Source organism: Genypterus blacodes, unplaced genomic scaffold (genome assembly GCF_046128005.1).
Source record: "Genypterus blacodes isolate CSIRO-AG114 ecotype Tasmania unplaced genomic scaffold, CSIRO-AGI_Gbla_v1 ptg000011l_1, whole genome shotgun sequence".
Taxonomy (NCBI): domain Eukaryota; kingdom Metazoa; phylum Chordata; class Actinopteri; order Ophidiiformes; family Ophidiidae; genus Genypterus; species Genypterus blacodes.
Window position 1 is genome coordinate 320,665 of NW_027466825.1, and position 17,204 is coordinate 337,868.

The window sequence follows — 17,204 nt, forward strand, 5'->3', positions numbered from 1 at the left end:
CATGGACACGGATCGTACCAACAGGAGAGGGGGGTGTACAAAGCACTTGTGTGATACAGGAAAGGTGAAAGAGAGGAAGGGAAATATCCTAATCTGGTCTGAAGTAGAATAAAAAGAAAGTGAAGGGTAAAGTGTGTTTACTGGAAACTGCATGTGTGTGTGAGTCAGGGTTGTGTTGCTGGTAAGTCATAGTTCTGTGACATTTTAAAGTTTCAGTTGAGTTATGAGGAAAAGCTCAAAATAACAATTTGGGCTTTTTAATCGTTGGATCAAACGGTTTTCTTGTTTGTATCCGTTGTCGTTTTTGGCACGGCGAAGCATTCTTCAGACGGGAAGAACGGCTGACCTCCACTGAATGGAGGGTGGAGGGATGGTGGTGGGGTCGTTTTGGTTGCTCTGGATCTCTTCTTCCTCCTCCTCCTCCACGGTCTCCAGGGTGATTCAGACGTAAATGGAGTCATGATGGCGGTTTATTGGGATGGAGGTGTGGGGGGCGTGCGGGTCATAGGTCCACAAATGGAGCGTGCGTGTGTGTGTGTGTGTGTGTGTGTGTGTGTGTGTGTGTGTGTGTGTGTGTGTGTGTGTGTGTGTGTGTGTGTGTGTGTGTTTCCAGCAGTGAGATGTAGGGCAGCGGGTCGATTGGCTGTGGAGATCTTTGCGGATCCGGAGCAGCGGGAGCATTTTCATGAATTGATTTCTTCCTGGAAACATAATGACGCAAGGGAGGTGTGGGATGGGGGTGTGTGTGTGTGTGTGTGGGGGGGACTTACAGTGGTCATTAAAACCCACGCATGGCCCCCCACACACACACACAAACACACACGTTATGACCGAGTAGCATTAGCGGAAACCACACTGACTCTTTAAAAAAACAACTCCCTTTTAAACCGCAGGAAAGATCAGGAACAAGATGCAGCCACATGGCAAAGGATCGGTTGAGCATTGATTAATGTAAACCATAAGTCGGTATTCATCGCCCGGCGTCCCTGATTTGTACGTGACGTTGGCCTGGCTGAGGTGTTGACTCTCCGGCGCGTCTCCGTGCTTTACTGCGGTCGCCTCCGTCTGAAAGGAGATGCGGGAACAAACAAACCCTCTCATGGCTCCGCTGAACCGTCTTTGACTGACATTTGAGCCACGGCGGGTGACAGCAAACCGTGCCACAGACCCTCTGGACTCCAGCAGGCAAATAATTCATACTACTAACATTGACTTTGTTCAACCTCGGTACACTCTGTCCACCTTCCCCCCCGTCCTGTCTGCGAGCGTCAAACGTCTCTCAGGGGGCTCAGATATTGTCCAAGCGAAGGACAAAATACAGAACTCAACAATAACCTTCGATTATTGTGCTGGAACATCAATGGTGGGGGAAATTCCTGCAGATAATCCGACATCATCCTATTTCTGTCACGTTTGCGCCACGAGCTGCAAAGACGGAAACTTCAAGCTGTAACCAGGAAACTTCCCACTTTGGCAGCAGCGAGTGGAAGAAAGAGGAGACTTTGGAGGGAACGATTTCCCACTAATGACGGCTGTGGCCTCACGAAGCATCGAACGTCCTGGACTCAGAAAGCTGTCTGGGCTCAAAATATACATTTATTGTTGGAATAAATGTCCAAAATCTTTAAATATGAATAAAAAGGTCCAGATAAAACATTTACAGGACGTAAAACTCAATCAAGAAGTGTCGTTTTTCATCTTTTTCAGGGGTTTGGTGGAAGGTCGGAGGTCAGCTGGTCCGTGCGCAAAGGCGCAGTCGTCGGCCAGCAGGGGGCAGCCCTGAGGGTGGCGGTCGTGGAACCAGCAGGGGCGTGTTTTCAGGGCGCCGGGGGCGACGGGTCTCCTCTTGGCGAGCGTCTTCTTCTCCCGCCAGTCTCTGATATAGACCCTCCCTCCTTCCACTGAAAGAGAAGAGACGGAGCTAATGAACCCTTTAATGCAGTTATTGATCGAGGAGAATATTGGGTTTAGTCCGTGTAGCGATCGTTCGGGTCAAAGTTGGTTCACCTCGAAAGACTTGGTGGTTGTTCTTGAGGAGCGTCTGCAGGCCGCCGCACTCCTTCTTCAGGAGCTGCAGGGTGTCTTGCAGCAGGAGCCCGGCCGCCTCGCTCACAGACAGGCTGCCTGAGGAAGAGGAAGAGGAAGATGAGAGGTAAATCTAAGAAGACTCAATCGCTCTGTCCCGTTCAAACTGTGTCTAGACCGTGTTCCAGGACGTAGTCGGTGTTCAGATCTTCGTGTCATGTGTGAAGTGGCACTCGGGGCCTTTACGCAGCTGTGGTTACCGGCGCTGGGCGAGATGACGGCAAAAAGCGAGAACGGCGAAGAGGAGAAGAAGAACGCTTCCCACAGTCTGTCAGTGCCACGATGTGACGCCCCTATTAAAGTCGCTCCAGCGAGCTGTCGGAACATCTCATCACCGCCTCTCCCACCGGCCAACACGGAGAGTGAGTCACCGCCGTCGCGCACCCACTGGGAGGCAAAATCTGCCAACCGAAAAGGCATAAACCGGGATACAGACGTTTTAAGTGAATCCACTTTTCCTCCCCAAAACAACACTGGGTGAAGAAATGATGCCTCCCGTCTGCAGCGGTGGCATTTCTGTTCCATTCCAAGAGACTTTCAGTATTTCTGGTTTGCCCTTTTTACCCCCAGGAGGGAATTCAATCAGCGCCGACCTTTGGTTTGTACAAATGACAATCTCCTCTTCCTCCCTTGACATATTGGCGAGCGTCACGCCGGTGGGTTTCCTGATGCCCCCGCCGCCGTTTCATAACAGCAGATGACCCAGATCTAAAGACGTCTTAATGCAATGTTCCAGCTGCGGCAAAGTCCCGTTCGTTTAATTAGGCTCTGACTGAAGGTCGGCCCCCAGTTTTGCCTTCAACACACTTCAAACGCCGACTCACCGACGGCCACGGCAGGCTTTGTTTACGCACTTATTAGATTGGAGACATTTCCAAGATGAAACGTCCCCGTCTGTGCCTCTGAAACAAGGCCAGTAGGTCACCGCTCTACTATTTTGGTGCAGGTTATTGACTTTTTGCGACTGTGCTGTACATCCGAGTGAAACTATACTTGCTGCGGCGTGTGAAAGGAGGCGCGCTCAGACGCCGGGGAGCTGGAGGTCGTAATGTAATATCAATAGAGCGTTTAGAGCTGCTGCCCTTTACTGCCTGCAATGTTAATGGGGATTAATGGGAAGGGCGGTATTGACGAAGTGGACTTTGCTCAGACTCGGACCGGGCCGTAGACCGTTATTAATGGCTCAGCTTTGCCGTACAGTTGGACTACTTAAGGTTGAAGCAATTGATTGCTCGGGGTGAACGATTGTTTTCCGCCAGTTAAGCCGATTCAGAAATCAGCCTGAGTGGAGAAAAATTAGCTCTGTAATTGCCGAGTGGCGACGCAAATATATCTGCAGCCACTCGCGGCGTGTGTGTGTGTGTGTGTGTGTGTGTGTGTGTGTGTGTGTGTGTGTGTGTGTGTGTGTGTGTGTGTGTGTGTGTGTGTGTGTGTGTGTGTGTGTGTGTGTGTGTGTGTGTGTGTGTGTGTGTGTGTGTGTGTGTGTGTGAGTGAGTGAGTGAGTGAGTGAGTGAGTGAGAACATGAGCGCGGTGGATGTGGAGGATGAAGAGCGAGGAAGTTCAATTGGTGAACCGTGCGATGGGAATCAAATTAAACCGCCTAATAAAGCTTTGAAATGAAAGGTGTAAATAAAGACTAGCATTTTAAAACAGTGTTAAAGCGGGGGCGTAAATCAATCCATTCCAATCAATCTCATCAATAATGCTCTTTTAAGAACGGAAACTGGATCCCAAAGCCTCTTTTCCTCCTGGATGCATCTATTCAATCAAGCCTGACTGGCCCCGGAGTTACCCTTTGTTCTTACACAGCACATATAAGCGCTTTGAATACCTCCATACAAACGCAAGCTCATGCATAAGTCATCTATTGCGGTGCATAATTCATCGAGTCACCGCTATAAGGGAGACGCGGCCTTCTTTTATTAGCATCCCGCTCAGATTGACTCATATCGGGAGTCGTTGTGTGTTGAGACGGGGCACAGAGATAGTTACAAAGGTGTGTGTGTGTGTGTGTGTGTGTGTGTGTGTGTGTGTGTGTGTGTGTGTGTGTGTGTGTGTGTGTGTGTGTGTGTGTGTGTGTGTGTGTGTGTGTGTGTGTGTCTGATGAGAGAGAAGCACCTCCAAATGTATTTTCAGGTGCCGGTGAGAAATGTGAGGAGTGAGTCATCGCCATTGTTAGTGTTTATATACGTGTTAAGGTTGCAGCTATATTTGTCCTGCATCAAATATGGATCACAAAGCCGTGTAATGAATTCAGAACCCCCCCCCCTAGTGTGTGTGATAATAAGACTGAGACAGCAAACATCACAGATAACGCCGTTCCAACTTTAATTGAATCTGAACCCGTCTCCGAGGACTTTAGTGTCTGTGTTTCTTTTAGGCTGAACACTTTATGGGCTGTGATGTGTGGCTGCTCCTCCTACCTCCTCTGTGCCAGTCGCTGGAGGAGGAACCCCCGCCGGCCTCCGCGCTCATTCCTAGAAGGACATTAGCGACTTGGAGAACGACACCATCTACGAGATCCCTGGGGAGAGCGGCGCAGTTTCGAACTGTTTCAATCTTGTCACGGGGCTGGAACCCGGCTCCCCAGCTGCTCCCGTGGGTCCCGTCCGAATCCGCGTTCTCACGCCTCGCTGCATTTTGAACGTCTGACCCTTGGGGCGGCTGGCGGTCGTGGATGAAACGCGTTCTCCGGCCCTCTGCCTGGTCCTCCTCGCCCGGCTGGTAGTTTCGCGACTTTCCGACCAAACAAACCTGCAGAGGAAGAAGCAAAAGAACAGGAAATAGAAATGAGCCAGAATAAATTGAAGGCGTAGAATTCCAACTGCCTGGGGAGTGAAACCTTTTTCCAGCAAATTGATTATGACTGATCCATACACTTTAAAAGCACATTAGATACTTGCTTGTTGTATCCTCGTATCCTCGTGTGTATTGTAGCCATTAATGACTACCTGCTATGAAACAATAAAGTTAATGTACTACTCTGCTAAATGGGGTTCAGGTGGGAACAAAACCCTGGGGAGGCAAAGATAGTAAACAAACTCTGTCTCACTGAATCTGTGTGAATGTAAGGCCTGAAGTCTTTGTCCTGTTAAATATACATTCTTCATTTGCGTATAAGCAATACTGGGAAAAGCTCGTAGAAATGTTACTCTACAGCACCTCCAGTGGTCAAAACAGGTGCATGACTCAACCCTCCAAACGTGTTGTGTGTGTTTCTCCTTGTCTCTGTGTCTGATAGGAATGATGATGATCCTTCCAATGGCCTCAGAATGGAGTCGTCATTTTTTATGTTTTATTTGAATTTATTTAAAATTGTGAAAGTAAGAAATGTCCAGATTCTGATGGATGCGTGGTAAAGTTGAGTCTTTTAGACCGACCCGTTTGGTGGACGGGATTCTCAGGCAGTCCTCCTCTGTGGTGAAGCCGCTGACTCGGCTGACCTCAGCGATGAAGTCGATGTATTCTTTATACTGGGACTTCTTACACTGGCGTCTCTGGTATTTTCCGTAGAAATCAAAGAAGCAGCAGGGGAGGACAAAATACCGGCAGCTGGGAGATGACCTGGAAGATGAGAGAGCAAATGAGTCAATGTGCCACTGGAGTTATGCTCCTTCTAGTATTTTCTCCTTTTAAATGAGTTTTAAAGGTTCATTTGAGAACATTTCCGGAACACTGAGGAGAGAAAATCCATCATGTGAGATCAGATGATGAGGAGAACAGATTCCTCTGACTGAGACTCAATGTCGCCATCATGTGGTTGAATCCTTGAACGAGAACGAGAACACGAACACACGAACACACGAAACACACGAACACACACACACACACACACACACACACACACACACACACACACACACACACACACACACACACACACACACACACACACACACACACACACACACACACACACACACACACACACACACACACACACACACACACACACACACCATCTGCCCATACATAATGTGATTCCGACTTGGAGAGATCAGCTGGCACTTGAGCTGCTGAGTGAGATTGTATGCTGATGACTCGCCTGGCTGCTATAACGGGGATCCAGGGCGTGAGCTCGTCCGAGTGGTTCCCAATCAGCCAGTCCGTACCGGGGAATAAGAAGCGCTCGCCGGGAGTAATTGCCTTTTCCTGAAATAGCAACGATGCGGAAAAGCACAAGAGCTCCTTAGACCCAGAGGAGGCTCGGTGGAATGATTTGATTTTGCATCGCCCATTAGAAATTGTCATTATTGAGATGCGGCAGTGTTGTGCTAGACAGAAAACTTCAAACTTGTCTTGACAAGCATGTTAGATGACCAGAATAACACAATCTTCTCTATCATCTATCTATATTAGCCTATCAGCATTTGCAAATGATCAGTGCGGTTTCAAATAAAGACTTAGGAGGCAATACAAGTCTGCATGAAGTCGTCATCTTCACACTCGAACCTGCTCACCTCCAGGAGAGTCTGCGGGCCGTACATGTCCCAGATCTTCCTCTTCCTAACGTCAATGCCCTTTCCAGGATGCTGCGAAATGAGAGCGTAACGGTCAGAGATTGAATTGCCTCGTCAAGCCAGCGTCACCTTCACCTCATTCTGCATTCTACAAACACAGCCTGTAATTTCCATTACACTTGAACACGTGAATCCCCTTAAGTGGGCTCCGACTCGCTGCGTGTCCCTGATTTACTGACAAACTGTAGTGGCACGAAAACACAAAACTACAATATCATGCCATTAAGGTTACAACAGTGATGTCATGTAAACAAACAAAACTACAACTAAGACATTGACTAAATGTAGGTCATCCTCTACCTACCCCTTCATTGGCCAGTATGTGCACTAAGAGGCCGTTTCCGCAGCCCAGATCCACAAAGGACTGTTTGGTTTTCAGGCTTTTCTCTTCTCGTTCTTCTGCCCACAGCACCTGCAGACAGCACAGAGGAGAGGAAGCGATAAGCTGCAGCTTTACAACAGCTTTTGTGCATTCACACCTGCCACTGGCGCCCTGATACCCCAAACGTGTCACAAATTGATTCAGGGGGGCCTAAAGCCTCTCTTCACACTCAAATGGATTGACTCGGGTTTTGAGTTTCACACTGGCGTGTGCTTGTTCGTCAATGGTCGTACACGTTTTCAGTAAGTAAACAAAGAAAGAAGCATATTTTGGATATGACATCCCACCAGGAGATATGTAGCAATGGCGACATCCTCAAAGACAAACTTCTCCGGATCAGTCACCTCAGGCCAAACCTATAAAAGAATGAAAACAAATCTTATCATCACATCAATATGAACAGCACTCAAAGTCCGCCCCCTCCCTCACCCTACCTTGACCATGGCCTTGTACTTCTCCTTCAGCTGCTGGTACATCACGCTGTACTTCTCCACCGGCAGCAGGGACAAAGTGCTCTTGAACTCACTGCTCTTGCTCTCGGTAGCCCAGCGGAGCAGTTTGGGCAGCAGATCCGTGGACAGCCAGGAGAGCCTCGGGTAGGCCACACCGTCTGAGAACCACGCGTCTGAAGTCAGGGTGTGCAGCTCCAAGGCCCTGCAGGCGTCAGTCAAAGACATTCAATTGGACCAGGGGACCAAGTTTGGATTTGGATTTACGGACTCAGAATACTGCAGCCTACTACTCACCAGTCCTCACAGTCCTGGTGGAGGAGCTGAATCTGATAAATGTTGTCTTTCTTAAGAGACACACTTCCCTCTGCGTCCTCCTCAAATGGAAGGAAACTAACCCGCTGTCTGCCAAAGTCTAAAGAATAAATACAAAGACAGAATGAGACTTTCATTACACGCAGATAGTCCCTGTCTCACCCTTTGTGATGTTAACTCAAAGATTTAGAAACTAGCTTCAGTCTGGCTCACGCTCTTACCTTTGACCAGAACTTCTTTCTGCAACTTGGAGCCATAACAGTTCACTTTAGGAATAAACGTTCTGACACTAAAGCACCAGGATTCCTCCTTGTCATGTGTGTGTTCTGGTGTGAATCCGCTGGAGAGAAACGAGAAAACCTCCTGTGAATGTTCAGAGAGATCCAATCCGAGAAATCCCACATCGTCACACTCCGCCTCTTTGGCTCCACAAAGACGTTTGTTTACAACATGAGGTTTCTTTATCCACACGTCCAAAGCTGACCAAAAGCTTTCGGGGAGCGTTTTGCACCCTCCGGGGAACTTGATATCGCAGAGTTTTGGCATATTTAACCATCAAGCACGACCACAAGCCATGTGTTTACAATCCGCGATTCCACTTCCGGGAAACTTTTATTTTGAAGGTTTGAATTAATACTGTTGCGAGGAAATTGCCACTTCTTAATAATTCTGTTTGTTTCCGACTGCAATACTTTTAGGAACCTAACCAAAGGACAAAACTAACAAACAAAAATCCTCCCTTTCTAATTAAAACCGTTCCAAAGAGGCGATAAAGTCGGTCGCTATATGATGACGTAAAACAGGCGACGAATTGAGCTTTACTGTATATATCCAGCTGAGGGCGCTGTTTCCTCCATTTCATTGTTCCTTCCTTTTCTATTTTTGTCGCAGTAAGTGTAGAAGTAGTAGTAGTTTTAGTATCAGTAGTAGCAATAATTGTAGTGGAACTGTTTTAATATTGCATTGTTGTTAGGAGTAGTAGTGTAGCAGTATTAATATCGAGTAGAGGAGTTTAATAATAATAGTACCAATGATAGTAGTAGTAATAGTTCTAGTAGTAGTAGTATCAGTAATGTAATAGTGAGACTTTGTTACATTGTTTGAATACTATTTTTACTGCATTGTTGAAGTGGTAGTGGAAGTAGTATTAATATGCAGCAGAGGAGTAATATATGCACACACATGCATCGTACACACAGACTGCACACAAGCTATTACTGATGTGAATATATACCCAGTTCAAACCAACAATTCTGTTTTGATTTATAATTCTTCACCTCCAACCAGGCCTCGCTGTCTCTCTCTCTCACTCACACACACACACTCTCACACACAGCACGGGAAAAGACAAAACAAGCTTCCCCACACTGTAAGCTGACACTTAGCAACTTCCCACCCAGAATATAAAGTTCAGATAAGGCTTGAGTTAACACAGAGGAAGCAGTTTCAACATCCCCCGACACACAGCCCTCATTAGCCCTGGAGCCTCAGCTGCTCTTCAGAAGCTGGAAATGACTGGTTATGAGCCAGCAACTACCAGTCTGCAAGGTCAAAGGTGAGCACGCCTGAACTCTTAGGATGTTTTGAAACTATTTGTTACGTCTAGTATTGATCGAGTAGACAAAAATGGCATCAGAGTTGATCAAAATCTCACAACACAGACATGGCCTCTGTTGTCTCTGAATCTGTTTCTAGGTGTGTTGCATGATGCATGGAACAGGTGTAAACAGATCTGGAGGGCCGCTCCTGTTTGCAGGGTCCTGTGAATGGCTGCTCCACTCAACCTTTTGTGTGAGCTGAGTAATCCAGGGGAGGGAGGAAGAGGAGGAGGAGGAGGAGGAGGAGGAGGAGGATTTGCGGCTGACAGATACTGTACCAGGAAGTGCAAAGTGCAACTAAGCCGCCGGTGCTGCTGTCGCCACTGAGCTTTCATTGAGATGAACAGGTAAAAATCCTGTCAAACCTGCCTGACAACAGCAGGTATGGAGAGACTGAAAGAGCGAGAGAGGGAGAGAGAGAGAGACTCATTGCTCATGGCAAGTTTCATTTATCAGAGGAAAAAACAACAATGGAAAATAAATCATGATGTGTAATTATGTACAGTAATCATTTCTACTCAATCTTTTCTTTGTTAATGACGCAGACGTATGAGGAATTTCCCAAAGTTTTATTTGTTCCAGACATGTATAAATAAAGTAAATCACCATATTCACCCTTACAACTCAGAATTCAACATGATTTTTTTACCTGGATACAAATTGACACGAATCATAAATATGGATTTATTTGGCGATATTGTTTTAATTTTAAATGTTTCAAAGAAATACTACAAAATTACTGAAATGATTGTTACATGTTGGAAATCCATATTATTGATTGATTGACGTTGATGGTTTAATTTGAAGTTATCAATGCAGAGATTTGCTCAGGTGAGAGAGTCAGGAAGGGGTGTGGTCAAGACAGAAACTAGGAAGAGAGCAGAGAACACACACACATACACACACACATACATATACAGGTAGACCACAACCACTAAACCGTGACTCATCGGTTAAAGTAACATTTAAAATCGATCACTCCCGACACACACCTTGGATCTATCATTTAGTTCAGCTTTCGGGGCGCTGTTGAGATTTTTCGGGAGATTTTCTTTCGAAGCTTTCTGGAGGTTCTGATGCCATCATGGATCACTTCACCCCGGAGTGTGTGGAGGAGAAATAGCTGTGAACTACCGGACATCTGACGTAATTTTTAATTAACTGCAGGTTAGTGTCAGTGTGTATCAGTGTGGGGCTGTTGTGGTGTAATGTGTGTACTGTTTACGTTCGAAAAGGTTCACACCGGCACGAAATTGTGCATCAAATAGTAAAAGCGTTTTATCTTTATTGCTTTAAAGTCTAACATCCGGTTTCTGTATAGTCGATTCAACAGCTAATGCTCCAACGTTTAAACACAGTGTATCTACGTGTTTCCAGATAGTATATACGGGACAAAAATTCAGCAAATAGCATCAAATATAGTTTAATTAAACATGAAGATTAGTGTGACATACAGTCTCCACTGTTTATGCCTTTCTGATTAGTATAAAATGTGATAAAGTGCTGCCAACTCTGTTCCTGTCTATAAATGGATCATTATTCAGAACAATTACATGTACAATTATATTTCACATTTTCTGACTTGGAACAAGTTTCTGATTCATCGTCTGTCACGTAAGAGTGTGTCACAGCTCAGATTACCAGCTAGCTTGTGACTGAAGTTATGCAGGGAATTATTTGATGAATGCCTGAGTGTGTGTCTCTGTGTGTGTGAGAGAGAGAGAGAGTGAGTAAGTGTGTGTATGAGCTCTGCCCCATCCTTTGAACTTGATTTGTTCTTAGGCTCACATAAAGGACGCAGGTGTCACGTGTGAGTAACATCTCACTGTAAGCAGGTAAACAAAGGTGCTGATCATTTTAAAGTTTAACCATTGACCTCCTGAGCCACATTAAAGGAATAGTCAGGCACTTGCTCACACACGCCATTAGGCAGAGAGGACGTTCGGTAGCTGGCCGGGTTAAAGATTGACTGCTCTGTACATAGAGGGGACAGATCACAGAGCCCTCTGTTGTTTACAGGCTTAGAGGTTCTCTGTACTAGAGTTTGTTGTGAGACGTTGTAGGGCGTGAGATCCCAGTTGGGTGCAGTTCTTCGTGTAAACCTCGATGCATGCCCAGACTGGCACGCTCTGGCTTTTGCATGATTTTCAAAGCTTGTCTTGAGAGATTAAACCGTCCTGCTAGAGTCATGCGATTGACGTGTGAAAGTTCCCGAGCTTGACTGACTCGGGGAATGCTGAAGGTCTTCCCTGACTCATACCTGTTGTGCTCATTGTGACTGCTGATAACGCGGCGAAAGGACGATTTATGGCCGCATGCAAACCTGTAGGTGGATAGCATTTCCCAGGCATGTGGTATGAGTTCACCTTTCTTTGATAGCTCATTAAAAAGGCAGGTAGGAGAGTTAAGAGTGAAAATGGAGGGTACGTGTCTTTCTGCTGTGTCACAAGTAATAATGTCAACATTCAATACGGCTCCTGACGTTACATAGTGTGTGAAAAGGATCCGGTCTGACTGGTGCCCTTAAACACAGACACAAATGCTTCCACCTCCTGGGCCTTTTTTCTTACCACATAGCTTCAGGATTCCGAACAGGAACGATGTGTTCGAGGCCCTAAAATGAGTCAGCAGCGTCGATATTATGTTATGTTATGTGTCTGACCTCTACCCGTCTCTCCTATTGGCTTTCACACATTACTGTTTGTGAATTTGAGTATATGAAAATACCAAAACACTCTTATCTTGATTGTCCATACAAAAGTCAAATCCTGATGTAATATAACTCAGTAAGCAGCAACAGTCAATTAGTTGACAAGTTGAGTTTCTACCCTGAACTACTGCAAGGTACCAACAGCTCATTAAATGTTGGCACCAAACTGAGAGCTGCAGTCTCCCTTGCATCACACTTCAAGGGATTTTTGTTAGGTCTCCGTGGTAACCTAAATAGGCCCGAGTGGGGCCAAACACGCTGTTATGAGGGGGAGGAAGACTCAGCAAGCACATAGTCTCCTAACTGCGTTTCATTTGTACTGGAAAACATGGTAGAACTGCCAGTTAATGTCCTTATTATGACGGCAAAATACCCAAAACAAAGGTATTTTTCATGTAACTGGAATGTTTGTTATGTTGTAACCCCCCTACAGGCAGGCCGGCGCCCTGCAGGCCAGGTCATGCTGATGGACCAGGACACTCAGTGGTTGTACCATCTCCTGTGTGAGGTCCAGCTGGAGAAGTTCTACCTGCGTGTCAGGGACGGTCTCAACATCACCCGGGTGGAGCACTTTGCCTACGTGAAGGATAGCGACCTGGAGCAGGTTGGGATCAGCAAACCCGGTGAGTGTGAATGGCGTCTCCCGTCCCATCTTCATCATTTCAGATTGTTTAGGTAACCAAGACCATTCAATCATTCATCCCCTTTTACCAGCACAAAGAAGATTATGGGACGCTCTGAAACGCTACAAGACCAATGCACGGCCTCGGATGCAGAAGGTATTCAACCGACGCATCGCATTACAACATCCTTCAAACTTGATGAAGGTGTACTGCATTTCTGCTCTGTGTAAACATCCTGTTGCAGGGATGGCGAGGTCCAGATGGAGGTGAGCAGTGGGGGGTTGGCGGCGGCGGCGGGGGGGGCGGCCCGGCTCAGGAGACAGGCAGCCGGGCCCTCCCATGTCTGATCCAGGACAGCGAGCTGGTCCTGGGAGAGAAGCTGGGCTCCGGCTCGTTCGGGGTGGTGAGGAGGGGCGAGTGGCACACGCCCACCGGCAGAGTGGTGAGAGACACACTGGGACAATCCTTTCTTTAAATCAATGACCAAAACAGTCAAATCAAATCGATGGTAAATATCCGGTCGACTCAGTTGCCTCGTTGTGTCTCCGTCCTTCTTCCCCTCAGCTGTCCGTGGCAGTGAAGTCATTGAGGAGCAAGCAGACGGACACACTGACAGACTTCCTGCAGGAGGTGACCACCATGCAGTCCTTGGACCACCCAAACATCATCCGACTGTACGGCGTGGTGCTCACTCAGCCGCTCAAAATGGTAAAAAAATTTTCCCGTCGTGGATAGAAAGTGACAAAAAACAGAAGTTATCTTTCTCACGTTAAGTCGTCTATCCTCTCGTCCACTAGGTAACCGAACTGGCTCCTGTGGGCTCTTTATACGACACCCTACGCTCACGGCAGTACGAGTATCCGCTGGTACGCCTGTGGCTCTTTGCTACCCAGATCGCAGCCGGCATGGAGTACCTGGAGAGTCGGCGGTACATCCACAGGGACCTGGCGGCGCGAAACGTCCTGCTGGCGTCCAGGGAGATGGTCAAAATCGGGGACTTTGGCCTGATGAGGGGCCTGACCCAGGAGACGGATCACTACGTTATGTCGGCGCACAGGCGAATTCCATTTGCGTGGTGAGGATCCGGGTGCTAAAGGAGGCGCTGGAGGTTCAAACCGAACAGATTTGCGTTGTTTAACACTTCCTGTGTGTTGGATCCAGGTGTGCTCCAGAGAGTTTGCGCGTCGGCTCCTTCTCCCATGCCTCAGACGTCTGGATGTTTGGTGTCACCCTATGGGAGATGTTCACATACTGCGATGAGCCCTGGTTTGGTCTGTCTGGCAGACAGGTGAGCTTTAATCTGCTCCATCTGAAAATGTATCTGTTAAGAATTTGGAACGGGACTCCCCTGCCAAGTTCGCTAAATATGCTTCGTCTCTATCTGACCTCCTAAATCCAGATTCTGTGGCGGGTGGAGCGGGAGGGCGAGCGCCTGGAGAGGCCGGCCGATTGCCCGCAGGAACTCTACGCCGTCATGAGGAAATGCTGGGCCTGCAACCCTGTGGAGCGACCCAGCTTCTCCCAGCTCACTACAGTGGTGGCAGAGGTCAACACATTTACGTTTGTGTTGTTTTATGTGCTTCAATCCCAGTTTCAGGGGGGCACAGATAGATGGATGTGAACACAAAACCTTTTCCATCCGTCTTTGTATTAACTTCTCACATCTCCGTCTGCGTCCACAGGCCAAACCCATGGAGGTGAAAGCAACCAGGGAATTTGCCGAAACCAGGAAACTTGCGCTTGTCGTCAACGACGTCGTCACTGTTATCGACCACGGGTAAGAGAGAGAGGAGGGTGGGGGCTAGGGGAGAAAGAGCTTTAGCCTTTATTTGAGAGTTTAACAGTGAATTGCACAGACATGAGGAGTTCTCGTTGACTTTGACACATTTACGTATCTTTACTCTTCTGTGAAATGGTAAATATTAGAGTAGTAAAGAGTCCACAGGCCTGACATCAATACCTGGACAGGTTTTGTCCACCTCAACTAATGGCATTCGACCGTTCCTGTGCAGGCTGGAGCTGACTGAGTGGAAGGGCCAGAACCAGAGGACGCTGGCGGTGGGCTGGTTTCCCTCCGGTCTCATTGTGCCGTCCCTCCCAGCCGGCGTTGTCGCTACAGCAACAGCCATCACCGCAGAGCCCAGTCCTGCCTCTGCGTCTGCCTACATCTCAACCCCGGTGAAGGGCAGCCTGCAGCACTCCGGGCACGGAGACATCAAGCCTGAGCGCTGCTGGGGGACACCTGAGAACCTGACTGAGTTAGTTTTACTCCTCATTTACTTCATTGGTCCATTCTGTTCTCTTAATGTGTGTTAAAGGAATACAATCATTAGGTCACCTGCTGTCAATTATTGTGGTTTACAAGTTTGTTATTGTGTCCTGTGCAGGAGCGGAAACTGGAGGTCTGGACCTGCCAGAGAGAAAGAGGACTCCAATCTGCAGAAAATGGCAGGTAGGGACAAAACGCAAAGCTGCCAGATATGAAGGTTTTGTACATATTTAGGTGTTAAATCTGAACGAGTACGATCATAATTATACATGTAATGTTGTGTGAAAGGACTCAAAGACGGTCAAGTACAGTGTTAGCAGGCACAAAGTTCTATTCTGCTGATATTTGCATGTATTTCTGATATGAACTAGATAAACTTGAATGATTTCAAAGTAATTTCAAACAAATTGTGTAATGTTGTGTCCAGGTATGTCCCGGAGTCTGGAGTCGGTCCTGAGTGGAGCCCCTCGTCCCCGAGCTCAGACATTTGGGGCGGTCAGAGTGGATAATCAGGGGAAGTTGATGCCCCCTGCAGCTCGTAGTGTGGTGGTGCAACAGGACCCCCGCCGCTTCAGCGAGGCCAGCATCCTCCCGCCCCCCCGACCTCCGCCCCCCAGCCTGAAGCGCCTGAACACGAAGCCGCAGGCACGAGACCGGAGGCCCACGGTACAACAGGTGGTGTGGCCCCCGCAGGTCGTCTTGTCCCCGCCGTTCCTGCCGCCGCAACCTCCGCCCCAGCCGCCGCCTCAGCAGGCCGGGGGAGGCGGTAACCTGGTTAAGATGGGGCACTTGGCTCGCTCCACGCCTCAGCTGGACGACTGCGTGGACAACAGAGAGAGGGAGAGAGGCCGAGAGTGGGACAAGACGCCGCAAGTACAGTACACCAAGGACGCTCTCATTGGACAAGTAGGAGACAGATTCCTCACGTGTTTAGATGCATTTTGGTGTGGAACCTATATGGTAAAACGCTCTTTTCCATGATTTGTTTAGGTTATGGAGGCCGTACATGGAGTGACCACTGAAGAGGTTCATAGTGCACTTCGTCGTAACGAGTGGAACCCAATGAGAGCGCAGCAACAACTCAAGGTCAGAGCAGGAATGGAGACAAAAATAGTGATTATCATACTTATGTAAACATTTAGGACATTTTGGAGACTGTTCTCAATGTTCCAGTAGCTTCTGGTCCTGAATGCATCTTTGATTGATCGCTTATCGTCGTGTTTCATCTCCCCGCTTCATGTCGTGTCCTCAGTTGGAGCAGCTGTACTCGCTGAGCCTCTGCTCCAAAGAGGACTGCATGAGGATCCTCTCCAAATACCAGTGGAACCTGCAGCACGCTAGCCGCTACCTGATCCGTGTGACGCGGGAGGACAGACCCGCGGCGGGGGAGAGACCGGCCATGAGCACAGAAAGACGAGTCTGAAGACGGACCTTCTGGTTATTGTTTACATCGCTGGACCCGTTTGTCACGATGAGGACGACGGAGCTAGTTTAGTCGCGTTCTGCCTCAATATTGACACAGTCTCACACATTTACACTGAGATCTGCCCTGTAAATCTGTCGTTCTGTACGATGTAGAAGTTACAAATACGAAGATGTAAGGAAAAGCTATGTTGAAAGACAAGAACAAGAAAAAAGAACTCTGACTACTGTTTATATTTTAATGAGATATTATCCTGCACATTTGTTTTTCTAATTGTTTTATATCTTAATGATTTTGTACATATTGTATTAATAATGATGTGTTTAATAAAAAATGATCTGGACGTCTTTTGTGTAGTTTTTCCTCAATTTATTACTTTATTATCATACTTAGTTTGGTTTGTACAACACAACCAGACTAACCTTTACTCTGAGGGTCTTAGAAAAAAAAAAACCCCTCAGATGTATTTACTCTAGCTATTAACTGCTTGATCTTAGGTTTTTACATACAGGCTTGGATCTATACCTTTGTCTGTGTGTTATTTGTGCATACAAGGTTACAACACCAACTAACCTGTCATAATGTTAGATAAGGCCCCTGAAATGACAATTTTTATGCAGCAACATGAACCGTTATGGGACTTGAATACGTTTTGATGCATGTCCAGTTTGTGTTGTCGTGTTTTTTTTGGTGAAACTGACACTGTGTTTATGCTAACATACAATATTTGAGTTTCAATGTTTGAACTGACTTACTAGGGTAAATGTTGACAAAGCTGGAAAGGTAAAGTGGAATACTCTTACTTGTAGATGTTACTAAATGTAGTGAG

At 47.3% G+C, this 17,204-nt stretch overlaps 2 protein-coding genes across 4 annotated transcripts; one reads left to right on the plus strand and one right to left on the minus strand.

Annotated features, from left to right (window-relative positions):
* Positions 1 to 1,583: 1,583 nt before the first annotated feature.
* Positions 1,584 to 8,526, minus strand: trmt44 (tRNA methyltransferase 44 homolog). Its single transcript, XM_076161690.1, has 11 exons — positions 7,974 to 8,526; positions 7,735 to 7,852; positions 7,423 to 7,642; positions 7,276 to 7,344; positions 6,911 to 7,018; positions 6,547 to 6,618; positions 6,132 to 6,238; positions 5,467 to 5,650; positions 4,510 to 4,840; positions 2,008 to 2,124; positions 1,584 to 1,901 (listed from the first exon to the last, which is right to left on the minus strand). Exons 1-11 carry the CDS (start codon positions 8,296 to 8,298, stop codon positions 1,678 to 1,680), a joined length of 1,875 nt encoding a protein of 624 aa, XP_076017805.1. The 5' UTR covers positions 8,299 to 8,526; the 3' UTR covers positions 1,584 to 1,677.
* Positions 8,527 to 10,204: 1,678 nt separating this feature from the next.
* On the plus strand, positions 10,205 to 16,718 carry tnk1 (tyrosine kinase, non-receptor, 1). Of its 3 annotated transcripts, none has more exons than XM_076159561.1 (14): positions 10,205 to 10,517; positions 12,494 to 12,683; positions 12,775 to 12,839; positions 12,928 to 13,125; positions 13,248 to 13,391; positions 13,481 to 13,758; positions 13,845 to 13,971; positions 14,083 to 14,229; positions 14,366 to 14,460; positions 14,696 to 14,941; positions 15,071 to 15,135; positions 15,380 to 15,858; positions 15,943 to 16,038; positions 16,205 to 16,718. In XM_076159561.1, the coding sequence occupies exons 2-14, from the start codon at positions 12,521 to 12,523 to the stop codon at positions 16,373 to 16,375; spliced, it is 2,274 nt and encodes a 757-aa protein (XP_076015676.1). In that variant the 5' UTR covers positions 10,205 to 10,517; positions 12,494 to 12,520; the 3' UTR covers positions 16,376 to 16,718. The 3 variants fall into 3 exon arrangements, with proteins under 3 accessions (XP_076015676.1, XP_076015659.1, XP_076015668.1); XM_076159544.1 differs by lacking the exon at positions 10,205 to 10,517 and adding an exon at positions 10,974 to 11,704; XM_076159553.1 differs by lacking the exon at positions 10,205 to 10,517 and adding an exon at positions 10,975 to 11,675.
* The last annotated feature ends 486 nt before the right edge of the window (positions 16,719 to 17,204 follow it).

Coding starts and splice junctions, on each gene's coding strand:
- tnk1 (XM_076159544.1), top strand. CDS start 11,666: ATGCAAACCTGTAGGTGGATAGCATTTCCCAGGCATGTG. Junction 12,684..12,774: donor GGTTGGGATCAGCAAACCCG/GTGAGTGTGAAT, acceptor CCCTTTTACCAG/CACAAAGAAGATTATGGGAC. Junction 13,126..13,247: donor ACACGCCCACCGGCAGAGTG/GTGAGAGACACA, acceptor TCTTCCCCTCAG/CTGTCCGTGGCAGTGAAGTC.
- trmt44 (XM_076161690.1), bottom strand. CDS start 8,298: ATGCCAAAACTCTGCGATATCAAGTTCCCCGGAGGGTGCAAAACGCTC. Junction 6,619..6,910: donor ACATACTGGCCAATGAAGGG/GTAGGTAGAGGA, acceptor CTCATTTCGCAG/CATCCTGGAAAGGGCATTGA. Junction 1,902..2,007: donor CAACCACCAAGTCTTTCGAG/GTGAACCAACTT, acceptor CTTCTCTTTCAG/TGGAAGGAGGGAGGGTCTAT.